The sequence below is a fragment of the Adiantum capillus-veneris genome, chromosome 19, assembly GCF_014529385.1.
Source record: "Adiantum capillus-veneris isolate H3 chromosome 19, ASM1452938v2, whole genome shotgun sequence".
Classification (NCBI taxonomy): domain Eukaryota; kingdom Viridiplantae; phylum Streptophyta; class Polypodiopsida; order Polypodiales; family Pteridaceae; genus Adiantum; species Adiantum capillus-veneris.
Genome location: NC_140949.1, coordinates 132237710 through 132264526, shown reverse-complemented (window position 1 = coordinate 132264526; position 26817 = coordinate 132237710). Strand labels below are relative to the sequence as shown.

The 26817-nt window shown below is 47.4% G+C and overlaps 1 protein-coding gene across 1 annotated transcript in view; it reads right to left on the bottom strand.

Annotated features, from left to right (window-relative positions):
- The window catches only part of LOC147434889 (Thioredoxin family protein), a 133707-nt gene that overhangs the window by 89490 nt on the left and 17400 nt on the right, over positions 1 to 26817 (bottom strand). Inside the window, exon 2 of the mRNA XM_086491280.1 lies at positions 20869 to 20936. Coding sequence (XP_086347406.1) covers positions 20869 to 20936 — 68 coding nt within the window. The remainder of the gene's footprint in view (positions 1 to 20868; positions 20937 to 26817) is intronic.

Below are 26817 nucleotides of genomic sequence, written 5' to 3'. Positions count from 1 at the left end.
GTTTGTCTGAGAGCCGCATCCGGCGCTGTGGTCAGATTTTGCGTGGACGTTATGACACCTTTTGGTCAGCTACTTTTGGACCTGGAGGCATCCAGGGTGGGGTATGTATGACTATTGCGGACTCATTGCAGCAGGCCATTGTGGGCAGAGGGATTATTGTGCCAGGCAGGGCTTAGTGGATTACTTTGCAGGTTCAGGGTGGCCTTGTGGGCTTCCTGAACATCTATGCGCCCAATGTGGCGAGTGCTCGTGCAGAGTTTTGGTCACAGATTGTTGAGTCTTTGCCACAGGTTGACCATTGGTGTGTAGGAGGGGACTTCAACATGTTGGAGGACCCTTCTGACAGGATCGGAGGCAGCCATGCTACTGTGCATGGAGTCGAGTTAGCAGCTTGGGAGAGGTTGTGTATGACCTTGAGGGTCTCGGATACATGGCAGCATTCTAGCTTTGTGAGGCCTCCAGAGAGTCTTGCCTTCTCTAGATCAGACCGCAGAGTGGGAGGAGTGAATCTATCACGGATAGATCGCTTCTACACTAGTGACCACTTCAGTGACTTGGGGGGATAAGTGGACATCCTGGCAGGGACATCCTTCTCGGACCATGCACAAATGATCCTCACAGTGGCAGACAGGCAGAGGAGTGGGAGCACGATGCTTCGCATCCCAGAGCGGGTCTTGTTGGACACAGCACTCAGAGAGAGGGTAGAGGTTCTTTGGACAGAGGGCATGGACAGTCAGGCTCTACCGGCAGACAGAGTGGCCTTAGGCCTAGCTCAGCTTAGCCACTTTTTTCTCCAGGAGTCTTTGGCTCGACGGGCCGCAACGAGAGAGGAGGAGCAGCGTCTCAGACGAGGCATTGCTTCACTACAGAGGATGCAGGAGCAGCATCCAGACAGTCCATGGTTGGAGGAGCAGTTACAGCAGGCTCGACAAGAGCTTGCTTGCACAGAGGAGAGGCGCCATGAGTTTGCCTTTCACCGACAGGCATCTCAGTGGACTCACGTAGGTGACAGAGTGACAGGTGCCTTTTTTGAGACAGTAGGACCTCGGCACTCGCATGCCAAGGTCACTCAGCTGAGGAGACCCGATGGGTCAGTTGCTTGTGAGCCTGAGGATATGCGTGCAGTTGCTACTGACTTTTATCGTGAGCTATTGACGGTTGAGCCCCAGTCAGAGAGACAGGATGCATGCAGGGAGCAGGTTTGGGCACAGATGCCTTGTCTTGTGACTGAGGAGATGCGCCAGAGGCTGGAGATACCTCTTCAGCTTGAGGAGCTGCACACGGCTCTTAGGGCCCTCCCTCGTGGTAGTTGTCCAGGTGAGGATGGGCTGACTCCCAGTTTCTTCTTGGAGTACTGGGACTTACTTGGCCCAGATCTTTGTAGTGCCTTTCAATATATTCTGCACACAGGAGTGATGCCGGATAGCATGAGTGAGGGCCTGATTTACCTCATTCCAAAGGAGGGTGGCTCCTTGGATGAGATTCGACAGTGGCGCCCCATCACCATCCTCAACTCAGCCTACAAAATTCTTGCCAAGGCTCTGAGTTTGAGGATTCAGCCACTTTTGGAGAGCCTTATACATGGGACTCAGACAGGTTTTGTCAAGGAGCGCAGTATCCTTGACAACATCTTCACTTTCTGGGAGGCTTCTGCCCTGGCACGTCTCCGTGGGGAGGACCTTGTGATTCTTCTTCTCGATTTTGAGAAGGCATACGACAGAGTTGACTGGGACTTTCTAGAGGGCACGCTTCGCAGGATGGGCTTTTCAGATGCTTGGATCAGAGGGGTGTCGGCTTTGTACAGACAGGCTCACAGTCGGGTGCTTTTGGCAGGAGGTAGAGGTGAGCGCTTCATGCTCACACGATCGGTCAGACAGGGTTGTCCTCTTGGCCCCTTTCTCTTTCTGTTCTATGCGGAGGCGATGAGCAGATTTTTGGTGTCACAGCAGGTTGGTTTGAGGGGCTTAGCACTCCCGATACAGGGAGATGAGCTTCTGGACGCTGAGTTTGCCGACGACTCAGCCTTGTACTTAGAGGGCCAGGACGCCAATTTACACAAGTGTGGGCAGGCTCTTGAGACCTTCTACTGTGCATCGGGCGCATTGATCAACTGGAGAAAGACAGTGGCTTTCTCGGTTGGCAGTGCTCCTGTGCCAGAGTGGATGCCAGGAGAGGGTTTCAGGTGGATTCCCCCAGGGACTGCAGTTCGATACTTGGGTTGTCAGGTTGGTTTGGATTTGTCCCCCGAGCAACAGATTGCTCCTCTTCTCCTGTCCATCAGGAGAAAGCTGTTCCACTGGAGCTCAGCACGACTTTCGCTGGCTGGTAGAGTAGTAGTTGCCAACCAGGTATTGTTGGCAACTATGTGGTACATCACTTCTTGCTGGATCTTCTCGAGTTCTTGTATCAGGCAGGTAGAGAGGCTGATCAGGAACTTCCTTTGGTTAGGTCGCGACACTCAGGTTGCCCGAGCCAAGGTGGCTTGGTCGATCATCACACTTCCTTGTTCTCAGGGAGGGCTTGGGATCATTGATCCAGCACACCAGAGCAGAGCCCTTCTTGGGAAGTTCGTCGTCAGAGGACTTCTGCCAGGCGAGGAGCCCTGGAAAGAGTTCTTGCTGCAAAGGCTTCGTGCCAGGGTGCCTCAGTCGGGAGGCCCTTGGCAACCTTCGACCAGATGGATCTTTACAGAGTTGCGCCGAGTTGGTTTGAGCAGGAGACTGGAGGACCGATTCGCTATGAGTTTGCTTCGCTCTTGGGAGCTCTTACGGCGTGGCCTAGAGCAGAGACAACCGACATGCACGGAGGAGCGCCTACGACAGCCCCTCGTCTGGAACCCCATGGTTAGCACTCAGAGAGGTCACCTGGTTGGGAGTAGGCCTCATGTTTCATGGGGTCCCATGGCAGCAAGTCCAGCGCGCTCTCTAGGTGACTGGCTAGAGTTCACAGGTTTGTCAGAGGAGGTGCAGGGTGTCCAGCTACAGGGCATGAGAGGGGTTCAGAGCATGTATCAGGACATCTCAGAGTCAGTTCCAGCTGAGTGGCTCACGCCTCTCGAGCCTGTAGCACCGCGATGGATGGGAGCCTTTACACGACTGGAGGTTCTCATCTCAGTCAGGGCTTGTTCAGAGACTGTCCAAGCCCTATTCTTTGAGCTTCAGGGTGGGGGACGTTTACAGCGAGTTACAGTAGAGGCCCCGCAGGTAGCAGAGTGTTGTTTCCAGAGGATCCGAGTTGTGGGCATCTGTGGCAGGACTTGCGTCATAGACCCTGACCCAACAGCTCTCGAGGTAGGACACTGGAGGCTATGGGCTTGGGAGTGTTGTCCACTGGCACGAGTACAGTGGGATCCTAGTGAGTGGCTATGGAGGGACCCCTTCTCTTCTGCAGACCGCCCAGGAGTCCCTTTCTTTCAGTACACTGTTCGGCTTGGACGTCATATACTTGCAGCGCAGAGAGAGGCCCGCCCCGCTGCAGCACGTCATTGGCAGGAGGAGGGTCTCACAGTTGAGTTCTTGGCAGCTTTTTGGCAGAGGCTGTGGGACTCCAAACAGCCGAGGCGCGTCACTTTGTTCCAGTGGTTGGTTGCACACAGAGCCACAGCAGTAGGGAGCTGGCTTGTGCATAGTGGTCTCTCGGCTGCATGTACAGCCTGTGACCAGTTGGTGGAGAGTCAGCGACACTGTCTTTGGGACTGTCCTTCGGCCCAGCAGGTGTGGCTACGAGTGCTTCGGCTGATGCCTGCCCTCTCCGCGGCTCGACAGTACACTTGGGGGGCAGCGGCTTGGTCCACCCTCACGGGCCCGGCACTACAGTTTGAGCTATCTTCCACCAGCAGGATGATAGTGATACAGGGGGGGCGACCTGCACTCCAGCCTGCTACAGACCTTACTCCACAGGAGTGGTGCAGTGAGAGAGAGGAGTGCTGGGAGCTCATCAGCGGCCTAGCTCTTTGGTTCATCTGGCGGGCCCGTTGTTTCCGCATCTTTGAGGCTCGCCCTCTGCCACTAGCAGAGACTGTTCGTGACTTTTGGCTAGAGCTGATCCATACTCTCATAGGACAGCTTGAGGGACTACAGGGCAGCTCCGACCGCATGCGGGAGCGCCGCGAGGCTTTCCTTCGACTCTGGCGCCCTGGGCCTTTCTACACCATGGTCCAGGGGGTGCTCAGATGGCACTACTGTCCACCTGTGTGGCTCTTCCCTCCTCCCATTTCTTGATTTAGCCCCATTGTATATATGCTGTTTTTTCATTGGGAGAGTCTCCCCATCATGCTTGTTGTAGCCCTCTCTTGCAGAGGTGGATGTAGCCCTATGGGCAGTTTTCATTAACTAATAGAAGGATCTTTTTCTTGGAAAAAAAAAAAAAAAAAGCATGGTGCTTGTTGAGGGGATCAACTTTGCTTTCTGTCGCATATCCAAATTCTCAACCGTTGAAGACATTTTTAAAGGTCTTTTGGCAAACTTCCCTGTCGAAAATTAGTCATTTTCTTCGTTTTGTTCTTCAATTCCCGCATCGGATTTCAACTTTTCTTTGCCTGCCCACCGAGAGATGTTATCTCTATCAAATTCTCCGTGAAAATCCATGTATAATTTGGGGTTCTTTATGGCTTATGCCTGTAAGACAGAGCGATGCAGACGAGAGTGCACCCGATGCGCGATGAAGTAAGGGTGGGCTAATAAGTTCGGGGTCGGGACACGAAGATTCTCCAATGCAATTTCCAAAGTGCCCAAGTGCCTTGTCTGCTCTTTGATAGGACCGATATGCTTTGAGAAAAGCACACGCCTGATGCCCTGATACCACTCTAACAGACTTGGACACCCCAAGTCTAGAATAATTGACACAACACACGAGAGAATCACTTAAAATACTTCACGACTTTAAAATTTGAGTCGACACGGCCGGACATAGTTCCAAGCCTAGAAGGTATTGGCCCCAAAATCTGGCGCCCTTTCGGTATTTATTTTTATATTAATGCTTGAGCAAAGTACAACCCCTGCCAGTCCTCTACTCTTAGACTCTACGTCCAGATGCTCTGAAGAGTGAGGCCCTTTGGGTCTATTCATTCTTACAAGGGATGCCCCAAAAGCAGTAAAGTCAAAAGCAACTTGTTCCAAAAACATTTGATCCCAAAAACTGCCAAAAATCAGCTAGCGCAATTTGCGAAAATCCGTACAACAACCACGTGAGCTGTTAGCGCTTTATGCGGGATCTTTGTACGGCAGCCAAGTCAACAGTCAGCACAAATTCCGAGGGTGTCCGTACAGTTGTCCATGTCAGCAATTCGTACACTGCTTCCACGTCATCAATTTGTGACATTAATAGTTTGTGCAAGTAATCTAAAGCAAGTACTTTCTCTGGGAACAGAGCAAGGGGGCCCTTGAGGGTGGTTGGGACCTGACAAACGGTGTCATCTCTCCACACTAAAATCCTTAAACCCTTCCGTTGCACCTGACACCTTCCTACTATAGAGACATTGTAGTCTCCATAGTCAATGGGATACCCTCATTTAGAACCCCGTTAAAAATGTGAGCAATGAGGGGTGACATAATCCTTGTTGTATGGATGAAAATCTCTCCTTGGAGATCAAAGGCGATCGCAAGTTGTAGCCTCTATATCACTCTCCCAATCATCCCTCTATAAAGGACAAGGAGACCGTCAGCTGATTTGTGGGCGGTGGTATAGGTGGCTAGTTTGGTACATGATACAGTGCCTCTGCATAGCGTCATACTGCAGGATCCTCAATGGATGTAGGGGGGTCCGATCACGCAATCCATGTCAGACTCTACTCGTGACCATACGGAAGAGGTCCGGGATCGGGACACAAAGATTCTTTGAGGGAGAAAAACAGAGAAGGTTATTGGGGTTCTTGGTGGTTCTCCCCTTGAGTTCGCGAAGCCGAAGCATGCACGGAGCTCTGATACCAATGTCAGGTAAGTAGAAGTGTTTAAGGATTTAGCTCGGATCTAGTACTCCATACAAACACAAGGTTACTTTACTTCACTTGAAAAGAGAAATTGAAATGAACACGATGAAGGAGAGAAATGCAAAGAGAGAGAGAGAGAGAGAGAGAGAGAGAGAGAGAGAGAAGACAAGGACACGGTATGTCAGGTCCCAACCACCCTCAAGGGCCCCCTTGCTCTGTTGCAAGAGCAAGTACTTGCTTTATTGCTTGCAAATATGCTGTTACAATGATGCTAAATGCTGAGATGCTGAGATGCTAATGTTGAGGTGCTGAGATATTGATGGGTACTTGATGCTATGCTGGGTACTGTTGAGGTGTTTATGGGTATTGCGGTGCTTGATACTGCGGGGTACTTTGGTACTGTTGGTGCTTGGTACTATAGGTACTTTGGGTGCTAAAGACACAGAGGTCTTGATGATCCCTACGTTGAGCTAGGTAGGGGCCAAGCCAAAACGCAAGGGGTGCTAGATGTTGGGGTACTACGACGACGACGTGATGATGACGACGACGACGACCACAACAACGGCAATGATGGGTACTTGTGCTGCGGTGCTGGCTAATCTGCAATCTCATGGCTGAATGTTGCTACCCAAAAACGCTGAGGCACGTGCTCCAAAAACGCTGAAGTGGCTAGTGTTGATGGAGGCCAGAAACGCTGAGGATCTGCTGCAGGGACGGGGCTGAATGCTGAAGTAAAAACGCTGGTGGGCTGGTTCTGAAAACGCTGATGCCTGCTGGGAAAAACACTGGCTTTTGCTGCCAGCTGGTGCAAAAATGTTGTGCTTCTTGAGAGGCTCTACTACTGCTCCTCTGCCCTCTTCTAGCGCCCCTAGGGCTGCTATATAGGATGGAAAAGCTGGGTCGAGCAGCTACATGGACAGCCCCACGATTTGTTAAAATGCCCAAGTCACTTAATACTTTAAGTGAGCACATAAGAGGCTGTTCACACGCTTGAATGCCTATATGCCAACTAACTGTGTTGTGCAAGAGAAGGTACGCAACTATGACCAGCCTGGACATGCACGTCTTGCTAGAGGCTCACAAGGGTGCGAGGCTAGGTCCTAAGCTAAGACTGACGCTAGACTGTAGCAAAAGCTTGTCCACGTCACGCAAGTGAAGTGCGCACGTGACATTAAAAGATGCTCACAGTGGAAAGACAGGAAAAAAGCAGCAAGCTTCTTCTCTCTCAATCAAGTCCAAAACCGCACCCGATCAGCCAAATCCGAGCATTCAAGGTGGTCATGACACTTAGGGCTCTAATGCCCTATCAGAGGTGGCAGTAGAAGAACTGGAAACCACCGAGCAAGCACGAGGATAGCAAGTCTAGATCTCCTCTTGGCAAAGGGAGACGTGCCCTGAGGATCATCAGATCTAGGGCTGTTGTACCCAGTGCATGGAGAACTGACTGCAGCATGGGTGGAAGAACTTCCCCAGTATCTGGATGGAGATCTCCTCCTGCCTGCCTCTCTTACTGCTGCTCATGGCTGGCTGTCCAAGAATGCAGATGAGGAAGCTGCCCAAAAACGCTAGGCTGCCCCTCCCTCCTGCCTGCTGCCCGCCAGCCTCCTCTGGGGCTGATCTGCATACCTAAGAGGTGAACACCCCTCCCCCCCCCCCCCCCCCCCCCCCCAATATAGTGCCAAACCCAACCTACCTGCCAACCCAGCCCTCAAGCTCCACGACGGGGAAAATCCCCAATAAATAAGATATAGGAGCAAGAGAGGGGAAACTGTCTCTTTCACCTCCCCCCCCCCCCCCGCTCCCTATATAGTGCCAAACCCAACCTACCCGACCCAGCTCTCAAGCTCCACGACAAGGAAAATCCCCAATAAATAAGATATAGGAACAAGAGAGGGGCAACTCGGTCCTAGGGCTCTGGGAAAGCACTAAACTACAAAGGGGAAACTACCTGAAGGCAGAAGGAGCATAGAAGGCCATGGAACCAAGCCAACACCCTGAGATAGACATGTCTAGAATATCCCGACATGAGAAAACTACCTCACACTGGCCGGGCACAGCCACAAAACAGCCCTCACTCCCTTACACCTGTCCTTGGGAGAAACTAGGAGCGACTAGATGAATCCAAAGAGATGCCTAAACTCTAACAAGGCCAGAGAGTCAATGAATGTAAAGCATCCCTTATATGAAAAGTCTATTTAAGAGGCATATGCTAAAGGAAAAAGTATATTTAGTGTGTTAAAATTATTTACTGAACAACCTACTTTCCCACCTATGCTCCCTTACACTCACCCATCAACATGGTGAAACTAAGGCTTCACCTTCCATAGCTTAGCATGGTGCATGGAGAGCACCGATCCACTCTTACATGTGGTCAGAACCAGGTTTCTCCATCATTCTTGATTCCCACAGCTAAAAGTATTTTTGCTTTGTTCTTATTATGATTACATGCTCTAGACAAGTGATTATTTATCAGCTCCGAGCATCATCAATTACATAGTGCGTACTATTACATTGTATATGTATATATTCATATGCGTGTGATGTGTGTGTGTGTGTGTGTGTGTGTGTGTGTGTGTGTGTGTGTGTGTGGAGGCACGTAGAATACTGTGGTTGAGTGGCCGTTGGTGTGCTTATGGGCACGTCAACTTAGTCCCTTTCTTACTTTGCCTCTGTACATATCTCTTGAATGCATAGTTGTGTTAAATGCATCACATATAAGGTGTGTGGGTTATGTAACTCTCATATAATGATCCAACGGGTCGTTGGATGGTGGTCCAATGCACAATAAAATGGCCAGATTTATGAATTTGGTGGTGTCTATGTGCTACCTGCCTCGAGACAATGAGCTGTTTTGTGGTGTGAGATATCTTCTTATCCATGGCTTTCCAATGCATTGCTTTGTGGTGATTTTAACAATGCACCCGCTTTATCAGATAGCACCACAAGAAATTCGCACATGCTGAGCATAGAATTGCACGCCTGGACAGATCTTGTTGCATGCACACGGATGTTGGACTTGTAGACCCTCTTGCATCCCAATGTTTCGGGGTACACATTTCACCATAATGCTTTCTCTGCATATTGTGCAAGATAGATCGATGATATGTCCTCGACGTGCCACAATTTGATGAGTTTGTAAGAGACATGAGCATAGACCATTCTTTGCTTTTATATGATCATGCTCCCGTTGTGATGTTGTTGCGCTTTGCGCAACTACACGATGATCGGCCACTTTCTAAGAAACGTTTGTTGCACATCAACATTGCATATCTTTCGCACGAAGCATTCCATGAGATGATTTATGATGTTATTCCCCCTCTGGGGGCCCAAATGTATCTTGATCCTGATGTGGCCTGGGTTCGCTTTGTTGTGCGTGTGCAAAGCGTGATTCTCTTAGTTGAGACACGTTTGTTGTCGCGAAGGAAGGCTATATAATTGCCTACTCTTGCACGACAATCTCAGCCATGGACAGTTATGGTTGTTGATCTATGTCGGCACGTTACCACTCCCGCCTTTGGTCATTGGCAGACTTCCCTTTGGGAGATAGTGTTTGGCAAGATGGTCGGTTGTATTCTTGGTTGCTTGATCTCCTCTGGCTTGCTCTCTGCTTGGAAAGTTGTTACAGAACATCTCTCTTGGCATGGTATGGCAGGCAGCAAGCAAATGGGAATTCGTTGCGTTTGGAAAGCATTCACTGGAGTAGGGTGTTCTCGCTTACCCTCGTTGATAGGTCACCTCGTCAAGCCTACTTCCTCTCTGGTCATGGCATACGCACGGTGGATGATGAGGTGGATTCATCTGGGAGTTTGCTTACTTTTTCTCAGGCAGCAGCACGATTTGGGCTGGGCCTGCATTATCGTCAGATTTGGAGCATGCTTCAGCATATGCTGGCTGTTTTCCTCCCCATTCCGCCGTTGGCCAGTGGATATCGTATGCAAGATTGGAATTTATGGGACACTCCTTTGGATGAGATTTTTGCCTGCCATATTTATGCTTCTCATATGCAGGACTCTTGGCTGGCTGATCGCTGTAATGTGCTTTGGGCTTTACATCAATGGTGGAGACAGGCTCTTACTGCAATCTGGAAGTCTCACTTGCCTCTTACAGAGCGTCTGTTTCTTTGGCGCGGTTTGCTATGACTCCTTCCAATTGGAACTCTCCTTGCGGCGCGTCGCATTAGCTCCTCTTGTTGTGTCAATTGCTCCACTACTGATGAGACTGTCATCTGTTTTGGGATTGTCGCTACACCAAGGCTTTCCTTCGCCGCGTTTCTGCTTGTATGCACCTTCGATTTCCCTCGGCAGTTTTCCACAAACGATTCTGGCTTTTTGGCATTCTTTCGACTTCCCTCCAACGATTTGCCATGTTCTTCACATGGGTCAGATTTTGGTCAATATGGTCTTTGTGGCACCATCGCAATCTCCGCATGTTTCACCGGCATGAGGCAGATCCGCATGTGTGTGTGTGTGTGTGTGTGTGTGTGTGTGTGTGTGTGTGTGTGTGTGTGTGTGTGTGTGTGAGAGAGAAATTCTCTATCGCGCGTTGTGTTGCTTTTGCGCATGCTTCCTCTACCCCTGGCGTAGCTGCGTGGATTTCTGCACGTCTTTAGGTCTGCTCGCGACGTCTGAACTATAGGTTCTCAACAGGCGAGGTTCGTTGTTGTCTTCCCCTATTTTGTCGTACATGAGCGAGGGTGTTGGCCCTGGTTTTCTGCGCTTGTGGGATAGTTTGTGGGCGCGTCTGGATACTAATGTGAGCACGAGTAAGAGATCTCCTGCCCAGCTATCGCACGTTCATCAGCCCCTGCATGTAATCTTCTGCCTGGACTTGCCTTCTCGTCACCTAACGTTGTTGCTGGGGTCCCTACACGCATATAGAAGGACTGTTCGACTCTTGCAACTTTGGGTTTACAGCAAGGCAAAGTTCCTGTACATAGTCTTGTGGAGCAATGACAGTTTTGTATAGTTTTTGTGGGAGTTGTACAAAGAGAGTTTGATAAAACAAAAAAAAAAGTGCTGGTTGCTTTAGGTGCTTGTCCTTGGGTAAGGTGTTTCTGCTTTATGTTCGACTCTTTGTGTGTGTTCAAGCGTTGGAAAGCCATTGGGAAGTTTCTCGGAGGCTTCATTTAAGATCAAAGCTTGTTTGAATGAGGACTTTGAGAAGGCTCGGAAAGCCTGGAATGCACAACCTCTTCTTCTCGAAGTTCGTATTCTTGTGCAGGAACTCATGGACGCGGTTGCGCAATATGCAATGAATGCAATCATTTTGTTTTTTCCGGGGAAAGGCCTACTGCACAGGATGTTGGGCAATGGGTTGATTTTTTGCTCAAACACCAAGTTGTTCGGGGTGTCTACTTTGGTGCTCGTGGATTTTACAAAGTCCTTTTGGTGGATATTGAAGCCAGAAACTTGTTGTTGGAAACGTCTCCATTGTTTTTTGGTACACAAATGACTCATGTCCTGTTGTGGGCATTGACAAAGGACTATCAAAGTCTTACTCACCATAAATGTCCTGTGTGGGTGGAACATGGAGACTCTTTGCAACTGTTGGTCTCTTATGCATGATCGCATTAGATGCATCTCGTATAATGTGTGTGGGTTATGCAACCTTGATAATGGCGTCTAACCTTCCACTATGTAAATACATGTAGAGTTGATATAGTCATTTTGCAAGAGCATAATCAACACGAGTTTGTTGGTCAGTGCTCTTATTTTGCGAGTTATTGCATTGCGTATGCTGGTTTGCATGATTACTCTAGAGTAATGATATTGGTTAGGCATGAGCTTCAGCCAATTCTAGTGAGGAATGATCTGAGAGGTCGTTGGATGATTGTGCAATGCTTGTTGAATGGTCAGATTTATGAAATTGGAGGTTTGTATGCATATACAGCTTTTGCGCAAAGGGCTACCCTATGGCGAGATATCTCTTCTTATCCTTGGACTTCCAATGCACTCCTTTGTGATGATTTTAATAATACTCCTGATGTGAGGGATAGCACCACAGTCAATTTCCATATGTTGCTTGTGGAGTGACAAGCGTGGCATAATCTCCTGGCCTCTACGCAAATGTTTGACTTGTGGTGTTCTCTTTATCCGGACGGCACAGGTTTTACCTTTTAACATGCTCATCACTCGTATTGTGCACGTCTGGATAGATGGTATGTTCTTCATAGACAGCAGTACAATGACTTTACATGTGATATAAAAATGGATTATACGTTGCAGATGTTTGATCATCACCCTGTGTTATTGACTTTGTATTGTGGGAAATCACTTTGTGATAGACCTCGTTCTCGGAAGCGTCTGCTGCATATTTATAATGCTTATCTTACCCACGAGGCCTTTCGAGATATGATTGCTGGACTTGTTCCCCCCTTGATGGCTCACATGCATCTTGATCTTGATGTTGTGTGGTTTCGATTTATTATGCGAGTGCAATTTGCTATTCAGGATTATGGCAAACAATATTTGCATTGGACTCGCGGCAAGGTTATGGATGCCAAGCAGGTTTGTCAACATTTGCAGGAATTGGCTAACTCGAGGCCTTTATCTGAATATGAATTATCGGAGTTGTGTAAAGCCCGCGTATGCATACAACTTGATGATAAACGGAAGCTTGAAAGATGGCAAACACGGGCTTGTCGACGGGCTTTTGTGGATAAAGGATGTGTGCTTCGAAGAAATTTTTCAAGCATTTGCATCACACAAGGCTTTCTCAGAATATTAAGCGTGTGAAGCTTCCTTCGGATGCTTGGACATCTTCTAAACAGGAACTTGCCGACACCATGGTTCTGCATTATGGATAGGTTTTTGTTGCTGCTCCTCATGATTTTTCAGCGGTGTATCAAGCACGACAGTTGCTACTCTCTCATGTAAGCCCAATCATTTCTTCTCAGGATGCACTATCCCTTGAGGAACCTTTCAATGATTCTGAATTGCACAGTGTGTTGCTTTCATTGGGCCACTAGCGATCTCCTAGCTCGGATGGGCTTACTGTGGAGTTTTTTCTCTCTTTTTGGGAGACTTTGAAAGAGCCCTTACTTTTCATGATGAATGCAGCATGCGAAAAACAAGATTTTCCGGTTTCTTGGTAAGAGGGTTTGCTTCTATTGTTGCCTAAGCAGGCACTTTGTGAGCATTTCTTGCATTGGAGACCAATTACGTCCTTGTCGTGTATAAGATATTGGCTAAGTTGCTAGTGAACAGAATTAAGGATCACCTTTTTGCAGGAATAATCAAGCTCAATATGGTTTCATACCACGTCGGTATATTAATGACAACTTGGCTAATGTACTGATTGGCATGGAATATGCAAAGTACACGCAGTAGAATGTACTTGTTATGCAAGTTGATATCAAAAAGGCTTGCAACCACTGTGCAGCGTGACTACATTGCAGCCACGATGAGTTGTCTTGGGTTTGGTCCTAAATTAGTCAATATCGTTTATTTCTTGTATGCTCGCAATTCGTCTTCGGGGATCCTTGATGGTGAGCTGACAAACTCTTGGCCCCTTGGTTGCTCAGTTAGACAAGGTTTTCCCCTTAGTGCACTGTTGTATGCTATTGCCACACACCCTTTGTTGATGCATCTGGACTACTTGACTTCAGTTGTCGTCTTCATGGCCTGTAGTTACCGTCGGGTCACAACTTCGTTGGGTAGGCTTATGCTGACAACTCGTTGTTCATGCCTCGTAAGTGCCAGGCTGATGTTCGAGTGATCATGGAAGCTTTGGAGCTGTATGGGCTTGCAACCGGTCTTCGAGTCAATTTTCGCAAATCGAAGCTTTTGCTGCTAACTTCTTGCGATTGGCATGATTTGTTGTGGCCAGGAGAGATTGTTTCTTCGGATGTGATTGTGAGGCACTTGGGGTATCCAATTGGTTGGAATGTTACCCACACTCAAAAAGTGGATTGGGTGATGCAACGTTTGAACGTCAAATTGCATTATTGGAAACTATCCACATGGCCATTGCATGTTCGGCTGCGAATTATCCAAGGTATCATGATGGCCTATGTTCAGATCTATTTGCCTTTGTTGTGCTTGCCTTGACATTGTCTCACGTCACTTATGCCATTGATTTTATCTCATCTGTGGCGCACTCATGCTCACAAAAAGCCTGCGTTTGATGTTGATGGAGAAACTTTGCACTCCAAAGCGATATGGTGGTCTCAATATTCTGGACTTGCGTCGTCATGTTCTTGCCCGGAAAGCTATGTTGGTGCCGACTCTTGTGCAGCAAACTCAGCCGTGGGCTCTTATGCTTGCCTGATTGTGTCGGCATGTTGTTACTTCCTCCTTTGGTCATTGTCAGCCAGCTTTTTGGGAGGTTGTGTTTGGTAGGATGGAAGGGCACGTTCCCAGATGCCCTATTACCTCCGATTTGATTTCTAATTAGAAGGAGGCCCAGATCTCTGTAGTGCTTTTCAGTACATTTTGCACACAGGAGTGATACCTGACAGCATGAGTGAGGGCTTGATCTACCTCATTCCCAAGGAGGGCAGCTCCTTGGATGAGATTCGACAGTGGTGCCCCATCACCATCCTCAACTCAGCCTACAAAATTCTTGCCAAGGCTCTGAGTTTGAGGATTCAGCCACTTCTAGAGAGCCTTATACATGGGACTCAGACAGGTTTTGTCAAGGAACGCAGTATCCTTGACAACATCTTTACTTTTTGGGAGGCTTCTACCCTAGCAGGGTAGTTTTCGTACGACGTACGAAACGTCTCGTTCCATACTGCGGGTCCCGTACCGTCCCGTCCCGTCCGTTTCGTACGTTCCGTCCCGTCCGTTTCGTACCGTCCCGTCCCGTCCGTTTCGTACGAAACGTCTCGTTCCATACTGCGGGTCCCGTACCGTCCCGTCCCGTCCGTTTCGTACGTTCTGTACGTTTTTTTTTTTTTTTTTTTTTGGTTAAAGCAAAACTCACAATTGTGAGCGGATTATTGAGCAGCCCAAAAAAATTTAAATGGTTGTTTATAGCCATTGGCAGCTCTTGACTATTGACTAAGGGCCATTGAGGGCAACTTTTGGGGCCGTTTTGGAGCGCCAATTCAAGCACTTAAGCCACATTCAAACATTGGATTCTATGTGCTAGGGCTCCAGTTCTCTTATGCTCTCCCTCTCCCCCACGTTCTCCCACTCTCATCAAGAGTCATCATCCATGCTCTCTCTCTCTCTCATGCTCTAGCCTCTTCCTATTTAAGCAATGCCTCTCCATCTTGTTCTCCAACACTTCCAAGCTCTCAATGCTCAATGCTTCCATGTTCTAGCTCTCAAGTGACAAGCTCTAGAGACTAGAGTCTTGCCTCTCCAGCTTCTCTCCATTGGGTCTCTCCCTCTCAAGCTCCCATTGAAGATCTCATAACGTCAAGTTTCTTTAAGTGTAAAGTTTAAACCCAAGGGCCTAAGCCTTAGACGTAAGAATTCTTTGTTTTTTTATTTTGAACGTACGTAACGTCATCGTACATCTTAATATTTTTTAGTTCATTTAGTACCGCACATCATCGTACGTGTACAAAACGTACGGACCGTACGAGACCACTATGTGCCCTAGCATGGCTCCGTGGTGAGGACCTTGTGATTCTTCTTCTCGATTTTGAGAAGGCATACGACAGAGTTGATTGGGACTTTCTAGAGGGCACTCTACGAAGGATGGGCTTCTCAAATGCTTGGATCAGAGGGGTGTCAGCTTTGTACAGACAGGCTCACAGTCAGGTACTTTTGGCAGGAGGTAGAGGTGATCGCTTCATGCTCACGCGTTCGGTCAGACAGGGCTGTCCTCTTGCCCCTTCCTCTTTCTGTTCTATGAGGAGGCGATGAGCAGGTTTTTGGTGTCGCGGCAGGTTGGTCTACGGGGCTTAGCACTCCCTATTCGGGGAGATGAGCTACTGGACGTTGAGTTTGCCAAACGGCTCAGCCTTGTACTTAGATGGCAAGGAGGTCAACCTTCACAAGTGTGAGCACGCTTTGGGGACCTTCTGTTGTGCATCGGGCGCACTGATCAACTGGAGAAAGACAATGGCTTTCTCCGTTGGTAGTGCTCCTGTGCCCGATTGGATGCCAGGAGAGGGTTTTAGGTGGATTCCCCCAGGGAGTGCAATTCGGTACTTGGGCTGTCAGGTTGGTTTGGACTTGTCTCCCGAGCAACAGATTGCTCCCCTCCTCCTGTCTATCAGGAGGAAGTTGTTACATTGGAGCTCAGCACACTTTCTTTGGCTGGCAGAGTAGTAGTGGCCAACCAGGTGTTGTTGGCGACTATGTGGTACATCACTTTTTGTTGGATCTTCTCGAGTTCTTGTATCAGCCAAGTAGAGAGGCTGATCAGGAACTTCCTTTGGTCAGGACGTGACACTCACATAGCCCGAGCCAAAGTGACTTGGCAGGTCATCACTCTTCCTTGTTCACAGGGAGGGCTTGGGATCATTGACACAGCACAGCAGAGCAGAGCCCTTCTTGGGAAGTTCATCGTCAGAGGACTTCTTCCAGGTGAGGAGCCTTGGAAGGAGTTCTTGCTACAACGGCTTCGTGCTAGGGTGCCTCAGGCAAGAGGCCCCTGGCAACCTTCGACCAGATGGATCTTCACAAAGATGCGCAGAGTTGGTTTGAGCAGGAGACTGGAGGACCGCTTTGCTGTGAGTTTGCTTCGATCTTGGGAGCTCTTGCGGCGAGGCTTGGAGCAGAGACAGCCTACTTGCACGGAGGAGCGCCTACGGCAGCCCCTTGTCTGGAACCCCATGGTTAGCACTCAGAGAGGCCACTTGGTTGGTAGTCGGCCTCATGTTTCCTAGGGTCCCATGGCAGCGGGTCCAGCGCGCCCTTTAGGTGACTGGTTAGAGTTCACAGGCTTGTCAGAGGAGGTGCAGGGTTTTCCAGCTACTACAGGGCATGGGAGGGGTGCAGAGCATGTGCCAGGACATCTCAGAGCGTTCCAGCTGAGTGGCTCACGCCTCTCGAGCCAGTAGCACCCAGGTGGATGGGAGCCTTCACACGACTGGAGGTTCTCATCTCAGTCAGGGCCTGCTCAGAGACTGTTCTATCCCTTTTCTTCGAGCTTCAGGGTGGGGGACGCTTACAGCGAGTTGCAGTAGAGGCCCCGTAGGTGGCAGAGTGTTGTTTTCGAGGATCCGAGTAGTGGGAATCTGTGGGAGGACTTGTGTCATCGATCCTGACCCAGCAGCTCTTGAGACTGGACACTGGAGGCTGTGGGCTTGGGAGTGTTGTCCACTGGCACGAGTATAGTGGGATCCTGGTGAGTAGCTCTGGAGGGACCCTTTCTCTTCTGCAGACCACCCAGGTGTCCCATTCTTTCAGTACACTGTTCGACTGGGACGTCATATACTAGCAGCACAGAGAGAGGCCCGCCCCGCTGCAGCACCTCATTGGCAGGAGGAGGGTCTCACAGCTAAGTTCTTGGCAGCCTTCTGGGAGAGGTTGTGGGACTCCAGACATCCGAGGCGAGTCACCTTGTTTCAGTGGCTGGTCGCACACAGAGCTACAGTAGTTGGTAGCGCTGGCTAGTGCATAGTGGTCTCTCGGCCGCATGTGCAGCTTGTGACCATCTTGTGGAGAGTCAGCGTCACTGTCTTCGAGACTGTCCCTCGGCCCAGCAGGTGTGGCTACGAGTTCTTCGGCTGATGCCTGCTCTCTCCACGGCTCGACAGTACACTTGGGGTGCAACTTGGTCCACCCTCACAAGCCCGGCACTTCAGTTTGAACTATCTTCCACCAGCAAGATGATAGTGATGCAGGAGGGGCGATCGACACTCAAGCCTGCTACAGAGCTTACTCCACAGGAATGGTGCAATGAGAGAGAGGAGTGTTGGGAGCTCATCAGTGGCCTGACACTCTGGTTCATCTGGCGGGCCCGTTGCTTCCGCATCTTTGAGGCTCGCCCTATGCCCATAGTCACAAGGGACGCATTCCGGGATAGGGAACGGGGCTCAAATGGATTTTTAGTGTAAAAAAGAGGACGGGACGGCAAGTGGGGACGGAAAAGTGGGGACAGGAAGCCCGAAAAAGGGCGTCCCCTGTTACTATGCCTGTGCCACCAGAAGAGACTGTTTGCGATTTTGGCTAGAGTTGATCCACACTCTCAGAGGACAGCTCGAGGGACTGCAGGGCAGCTCCGACCACATGCGGGAGCGCAGAGAGGCTTTCCTTCGACTCTGGCGTCCTAGGCCTTTTTGCACCATGGTCCAGGGTGTACTCCGATGGCACTACCGACCACCTGTGTGGCTTTTCCCTCCCCCCATTTCTTGATTTATAGCCCCATTGTACATATGCTGGTTTTTTCATTGGGAGAGTGTCCCACCATGGTTGTTGTAGTCCTCTCTTGAAGAGGTGGTTGTAGCCCTATGGGCAGTTTCAGTAATACATAGAAGGATCTTTTTCTCGGAAAAAAAAAAAATCAAATAACATTAAGGAAGTATGCATGGGAAAGGTAAAAACCCTGAGAGACTTGTGCAGTGGGCTCCATAATTCCGTGCAGAAGCACGCAGTAGGTTATTTAGTTTAAACAAGACAGAACAACCCGAGCTAACTGAGGGGCAGAGATGCGCCCTCACCTGTTTATATAGGAGGAGGAGGAGGGACTGCCAATCCTGTGTGATGAGCAGGTACCATGCGTGAGGAGATCGCCATTTGTGAAGCAGGGCCGCCTTCACGCCCAAGTAATGAGAGTTTTTCATAAACCAGCGCCTACATGGCAATAATAAAGAACCTGCCCGATTTACCCAAGACAAGGGGTAGTAACTTTTTTAAAGAAGTGCTAAGTCCCATGGTGAAGACCCAACCGAGTGTATTTTAGGGAGTGTGTGTCCGAAAAGGCCAGGCAGTCTTAGTGACACAAAGTGTGTGTGTCTGTGTGCGCGCACCGACTCACACACATATATGTTAATGGCATACCCATGACTCTAGACTGCATATAGGAAGGCTTTAATTTTCATGGAGGCTGCACATCTCCTAGGTTTTGCAAAAACTGTTCGTAAGTTTCTCGATTTCATATCCATGAAACCGGTCCTTATGTCATGGTGCTGCAAAAACATTTCAAGGCTGGAATGTTTCAGCCTCGAAACTTGTTGCTTCACTATGAAATGTCTAAACCTACCATATAGTATAGTGAAACATGGGACCAAAACATTCTAGATGGATTTTGAAAGGCTCTAAAACTCAAAACTACGGTAACTTATTGTCCGTGAAACAGCATCTACTTTCAATGGGTTGGCGAAACATGTCCCTTGTCCAGACCCACCAAAACGCATTTCATGGTGACCGTGGCTGCAAAACAACCAAGGCCACCTAGAGTGGCGTATTTGCCACCAATCACTATTACACCATATCTCTGCTGGCTGCTCTTCCCTTCCACTTTGCACCAGCTAGTCTACATCATACAGTATACCTATAACTTCAACCATTGTAACCTCTGGCATCCAAGCCACTTGTAGCCATTGCTCCCAAGGCTTGCGACTTTGCTGCCCATAGCCATGCAAAACCAGACAACAGCTTGCAGTAACAGCTTGACGGAAGAGTAAACCACTAGAGAAACCATTACTTAGCAGCTTGACACTGCACTGTCCCTCTCTTCCTCATCAGCCAGCCACAGACTCCTTCCATCGGCTTTTCCACGATAGGGGTTATCGCCCTAGGGTCTAGGGCCAGGTTCACATCAGCCCCAAAAAGGTAATAATGCTTTACCCTCAATACCAACTCAATACAAAGAGCCCTTATCTTGTGCTTAAAGTATGTTCCCATGCAGCCTGATTCTTCCGAGTCGTTGATTGCACCAAGCTTCAATTTTTTGCAAGCACACTTATCCTTACATTTATGTGAGACTTGTGCATGTACACACTCACAAATGGGTGAAGAGACTGCCCATGCATCACTAGCATGCAGTAAAGCCAACCCCTTCGTCAGCATATTTGTCCACTTGAGTACTCAATAAAGAAAGTCCATATTTTCCACAAATTAAAGAGCAAGCCGGCGGCTACATCGCATTGGTAAGACCTATTTCATGTCATGCACAACAATAAAATTATGCAAAAATCATCGCCACACAAGAATGGCATCCAAAAGTCAAGCTCACAAGAACCCACATCAACGCCGGATGTGGAAAATCCAAGCTTCGGCAAAGGCCATCGACAAAAACGCGAGGAGCAAAAGTAAGAAAAGTAGACCAGTCAGAAGGACCATCTAGCAATATTGATAAGGACAAGACTTACAAGCCTACATGGAAAACCCAATCAAGAATGCTTAAAGAGCAAGCTCATTTGGACACTCTAGTGACATGCATGACAAAGGCAAAGATCCACCTCAGCATAGAGCTAGAGGTCGCCCTAGCATCAAGATGGGGTGTTGATGTATATGTGATGCTAGAGCATGTTCATGGGAAAGACCCGTAAAGGAGGAGGAGATATGAGGTGGTCCCACTTAAAAAAAGGGCAAATAGGGTCGTCCAATGCGAAGAAAGAAAGGCCAAAGGAGTCAATGAATGTAAAGCATCCCTTGTTTGAAAAGCCTATTGAAAGAGGCATATAATAAGGGAAAAGATGCACTTTGAGTCTATTCATTGTGGCTATAATATTTTCCTCAGTACTACCTACTTTCCCACCTACAATCTCTTGCACTCACCTATCACCATGGTGAAGCTAAGGCTTCACCCTCCATAGCCTAGCTTGTGCACCATGTTGCATGGAGAGCAACGATCTGCTCTCACAAGCATGTATTCAACACATGATGGATATATATTTTGTACCTCAGGTGCATATGGCTCATGCACCAAACCTTACAAAATGGTTATATAAACAAATTCATGCAACGACTGTGTTGTGTGCTCCCTGTGCTTCTTCTCCCAAGCAATCACACATGGATCTCACACGAAAACTCACAACCAAATTATGACAAAAGATTCAGGACACATAGTCAATAAAAACCATTTCAACTACGCACCTGCAATACTAAATGAGGAATAACTTTCTGATGGAAATTCAGACTCGGGGACCCAAGAAGCTTTATACCTGCAGTGGACGAAGAAAAAAAGCTTCAGTCATATGCCAAAACATTGCATACTTACCTAAGACAAGAAAAATACTACACCAATCAAAGTCATGGTCATTTTTGTTGAAAGAATACTAGTTATAAAAAATCGAAAGTGGTTAATACTCTAGCTTAAAGGAAAATTGGTGACTTGTTTTAGTGCAAGTAATTTCAGCAAAAATTTGTAAGTGAATGATCCCTTAAGCGGTGCACATCTCAACATACGAAAGCAAGAATTCATCTTTCCATTGTGCATTGCCTCTCATTTGTGTAATGCCACACTTGGAATCAGGCATAAGCAAGATTAGTGCTTGAGAAAGGGAGCATCAAAAAGAGCCAGCGCAAAACCATTGTTGACTTTGTAGCAATATCCTGTTGTATGGGTCAACCATATATACCTTCATAAGGTCAAAAAAATCTGAACTTATGAATTATAAGAAAGGCTAAAACACTCATGAAAATACAAAAGTATGGGACACAAAAAAACACATGAAGCACAAGCGAAATCACTTTATTTTTCACTAAACAAAACGAGATAAAAACAAACCGTTATTCACTAAGAAATGCTTTTAGAAAAGGCATAACCAAAATACATTAAAACAAGTACTCAACTTTAAACAAACAAGGATAAGACATCACAAAGACTTAATCCTAGAATTCAGACTCTACACGACAACTGCTAAAAGTAAGCTAAAGACTCGAATTGATTACTACTACGTACCTACCTAGAAGAGGCAAAACATAACCAAAGTAGTATAAAGTTGAAAACTTGACAATATACGACCTTAACTTCGTTGCTTGTCTAAACAGGAAGAATAAGATTAACACCTTTATTATGCATAGCCTAGACAACAACTATAACATCCCTACTCGCGCCTTCAGTACCCAAGAGTAGGTGCAGGTTTGTATAGAGTTCATTCATGAATTGAACGTAGTCTATGAAACAGACAATTGAGTTTCTATCACCCTACTTGTTAAAGTCATGGCACCTCACATGAACTATCCAATGTGATCCCATTATTTATTTTGGCTCTAAGGTATTTATTTTACTTAGTTGTCAAAATCTGGGTAGGGCAATTTACTTAGATGGGTATATATGTATATATGTAACCCATTGCCCCCATTATATTCTATCAATTATTCATTGCCAAGGTTCGTTGGTTCAAGAGACTCTCTCTCTCTCTCTCTCTCTCTCTCTCTCTCTCTCTCTCTCTCTCTCTCTCTTTCCTTGGTCACTATGCTTCCGCATCGTCGACTTTTGACATGATATCAGAGCCTTGGTGGAGCAAGGCATTTTGCTGAGAAGAAGAAGCCGTGAAGAGCACTTTCCCTTGTCGTTGGCGCAATCATCTCCCACTACCCTCTGCCGGCATCACCCCTAGCCTAGACGTTTTGAGCGTTGCTTACTAATGTGTTTTGAGACGCCCAAGCAATGGAAGCGCTAGGCAACAGTGACCCCCCCCCCTTTCTCCCTGCCTACGTTTTGAGACGCCCGCTGGCGTCCAAGCCTTTGCAATGGCACCCAAACCCCTCCTTCCGCCTGCGTTTTAAAAAGCCGACTGGCTGCCAAGTCTTTGTGACGACATAAAATCCCCCCACCCCCAATAACCCTTGGTTAATCCAGCATTTAAAAGGATGGGATCCACCTTGGGGTGCGTTGTTTAGGGCCATAGAGAGGGAGGATAGTTGACCACAAAATCGAGAGCCAAAGTTTGTGACGGGCCATGCCGAGCTTTGAGCAACAAATTGGAGAAAGGAGATTGGAGCCTATAAAGGGGCCGAGCCGAGTCTTGAGGAGCGGCTTCGAAAGTGGAACTTTGTAGCCCTGAGTGAAGCGGTTTGGTGCAAAACCTTGCGGCCACCTTTGAAGTGCTTTGTGGCCTTGGAAGAAGTGAAACTTGGAGCCCATTTCGCGTGGAGCTCCTGTGCAAAGTGTGTGGAGCGGCTTGGAGATTGTGCGGCCATCTTTTGGAGTACAAGAGGGAAGCAGAAGCATTTCCAAATCTTGTACATACAACATGGCCTCCCCCTTGCTCGAGCGCCAACGACATCGACCAAAACCAGCTATCCGCAATGGAAAGCGGATCAACCATCCTATTAGCAGCCTATGTAGGCGAAGTTCTCAAGGTATCCGACTATTATTTGGCTCGAAATTGTGAAGCCAAAAGCAAATGTACGAGTTCGCTAGAGGACAAAGGCAAAGGCAAGCTTGACAAGGACAGCAAAACTAGTACTCAGTAGGTGTCTCGGTACCCATGAGGGTAAACGACCATTCTTATAAATGTGACACGACACTTTGGCTCGGGAATTTGAAGCCAAAGACAAAAGCAAGGAACTCACAAAGAGACAAAGGCAAAGGCAAAGGCAAGCTAGATAGAGATAACGGTGATAAAGAATTGGCACAGGAGATCGACATGGCACGCGTGGTGGCGACCACAGTGGCCATGACGCTAGGTTTCTACTCATGAGGCAGTTGCCGCCACTAGCTTCAGTCAGAGAGAGGCTTGTGAGTGGCAGAGAGGGGCAAGCAGTGCTCCCTATAATTAATCCGAACCCTTGTGTTGGAGTCCAAGTTATCGGTGTTTGAACCCGTGGGTCGGAGTTCAAGGCACATGCATCTGGCAGGGAACCAAATGAGGTGTATCTAAAACACTATGGATGAGTGCACCAATCCATTGGTATTGGTCGGATTATGGACAAGATGTGTTCCACAGTTCATTATCAAGTATTTTGGACGTGATGTGTTCACGGTTCATGAATAAGGATTCTTGGACGTAGTGTGGTCTATGGTTCAATTTTCTAAAAGGTAACTGATGCTCAAGATGGCATTCTTCTGAGGTACAAAGTTGAGGGTAGCAAATCCGAGGTGTATACAGCAGTCTGCAGCTGCTGGGGTGTCCATGGTAGCTTCTTCATCGACTTGGTCTCACCATATATGTCCACTATGCGGAGGGTGTTAAATTTATGGCACCGCAAGTGAATTGCCCAGTGTGATCCCGTTATTTATTTTGGCTTTTAGGTATTTATTTTACTTATTATTTGTCAACGCGGGGCAATTTACTTAGATGGGTATATATGCAACCCATTGCCCCCATTGTATTGTATCAATTATTCATTACGAAGGTTGGTTGGTTCAAGAGACTCTCTCTCTCTCTCTCTCTCTCTCTCTCTCTCTCTCTCTCTCTCTCTCTCTCTCTCTCTCTCTCTCTCTCTCTCTCTCTCTCTCTCTCTCTCTCTACGCTTCCGCATCCTCGACTTTGACACTACGGATGTGATGGGCATACTTAATCATGATAAAGACTAGCGTTTGTTAGGGGTAAAAATACTAAAAGCACTAAAGATCTAAACAACAAATTAGCGTGTTACTAAGTTAAACAATAAGTGGGCTTTTAAGCTCCCCACGTCTATTGAACTTACTGCTGATTTTCTTGAGCATTCCAAAAGAAGAAACATTGAAAATAAACTTACTCTGATGCAAAAATGAAAGAACATTTTTCGTGATTCTTTTGAACGACTATCCTTTCTCAACAAGTAAAGAAATAAGATGGCATGCATGGACAAGAAAAGGTGATTTAGTAGAGTTAGTTGAGAGCAAATGACATCATATTTAGCAAAAAGAGAGGTTAAAAAAAATGTGAGGCATATGCATAATATTTAGATTGGCATACTCTAGTTCAAGTTGTTTATCATAGATATCTACTTCCAAACCCAAGAGAGTTTGAAATATCTGAAGTTATGAAAAGGTACAAATGACATCAGCTTTTGTATACGAAACCCATGAATCAAAGAAATTTATGGAAGATTACATATGTTATCTTTCTAATGTTATCTTTCCAATTGAAAAATTACATGTTTGGAAATGTGTTCTTGTGTTTACAAAACCATGATTGATTAGACATAATTCTATCCCTAGGGGAAGAAGTATGAATGACAATTGACATGCTTGAAGCGTATGACCGACCATATCCTCTTACCTTATTTGAAGAGAGTTATAGATGGATACAAACGTATGGAACGGTTGGAATCTACCTTATGCACACACAATAAAGCATGCATGATGACTTACATTGAGAGTTGTTTTGAAAATGCTTGAGCATTAGTTATTCATGCGTAAAGGCATCCAACGAATGCTTTAAATGCGTGTATCTCTTTATGTGCATCTTGGAATGATGTTTTGGAGTTGCATTTGTATTCTACTCAAAAAGAGCTTTCATTTTGATTCCCATATTGATGTGTCTCTTTGTTATTAGTTTTCTGCTGAATCTAAAATATTCTAGAAGTATATGTGTAAAGACACTTGTCAAAGACAATTCACTTTTTTGACAGAAGGCAAGACACTTGAGACGTGCAAGGACACTTGTCAAAGATAATGTTAGGTGCAGCGGAATGATTGTTTGCGCTTTGCCCAAGATGAGTGCTCCGAACTGTGCTCAAGGTTCTTTTTAGTTCTTATGGAAGGGAGAGCCTTCCGTTCTTAATGGAAAGTGCTATGATCACAAACAAAGTGAATGGCCACTGTGCGTGCAAGTGTATGAGACTGAGAGATAGAGAGAGAAGAGAGATACGACACAAGAGACGTTGTAAAACCCTCCTCCGAAGGCCCCACTCTCGTCGGCGAGAGTGGTCTACTTTTGATTGCACAAAGTGGTACAATGACAATGCAATGGACTGATGCAATCTGTGACTATGCCGATGACGACGACGACTTTAGGGCTGAAATCTGTGGTCTTCTATCTGCTGAAAATCTGCAAATCTTTGGGCTGTTTTGGGTGGCTGAAAATGACTGTTTTGGCTGCGTTTTCTATGGCTGAAAATGGGGGTTCTTCTGCAACCAATGGGGCTGAATCTGCTACTATGTCTAGTGCTGAAAACGCTGTGTATCTACGGCAGGTTGGGGCTGAAACTCGAAAACGCTGCTGCATGGCTAAGCGTTAGTAAAAACGCTAGGTCACTTGGCACTTCTGCTGCGAACCGGGTAGATCTGCAAACGCTAGAAGGCTTGAGGGATGAGGACGATCAAGCATGGGCTGGAAACGCCTTGGAATCTTGGTATTGATGAGGGAAAGCAAAAACGCTACCAGGCTGATGGTGATGGTGATGGCGATGATGCAAGGAGGAGACCCTGGGGATCTGGTGTTGCCGGCGGTAACTGCAAGAGAAAACGTTGGGCTGATATGTGTGTCCAAAAACGCTAGGGGGTTCTGAGGGTATGGCGAGGTTGGAAGCTCCAAAAACGCCAAGTGCTGGAAGTACTGCTGAGAAGTTGTCTGTTGAGCGGGAAGCTCCTGCTGCCTCTTCTGCCATTTAGTGCTAACTTGGGTTTGCTTATATATTAACTTAGCAAAATTGCCCTACCTACTTTTGTTGGAAAGTCACTTAAAAATAATAAGTGAAAATAACCAAAAATACGGAAAATAGGCTAAATGCACTGGAAAATTCCCCTGACTGAATCTGATGGATCCTGAAGGGAATACTGATGATCATGCTGTGTGCAACCAGAGAATATGTATCTACACTCAGTGACTGGGCATGCACGGTCTACGAATAGACCCACAAAAGTGCCAGATCACTGCTAATCTATACTTGACTGGACTGACTGAACCCTGTTGTGGTGTAACTTGTCCACGGACACATAGGGTTGGGATGTGTCACGTGACATCCCCTCCTTTTCAAAGTGAGGTACTGGTACCGAACTGTATGGCGTCGAGGGAGATCGCCAATAGCATCCGGAATCCTGGAAGGGACTCTTCGCCGGCCCACTCTAATGTGTGGGTCGTGCGGTACTTAAACTTCATAAAGGTATGCAACGCTTGCTTCTTTAGGCCGCGCCGAAAGCGACACAAAGTCTTCTGTGGCTCCTTC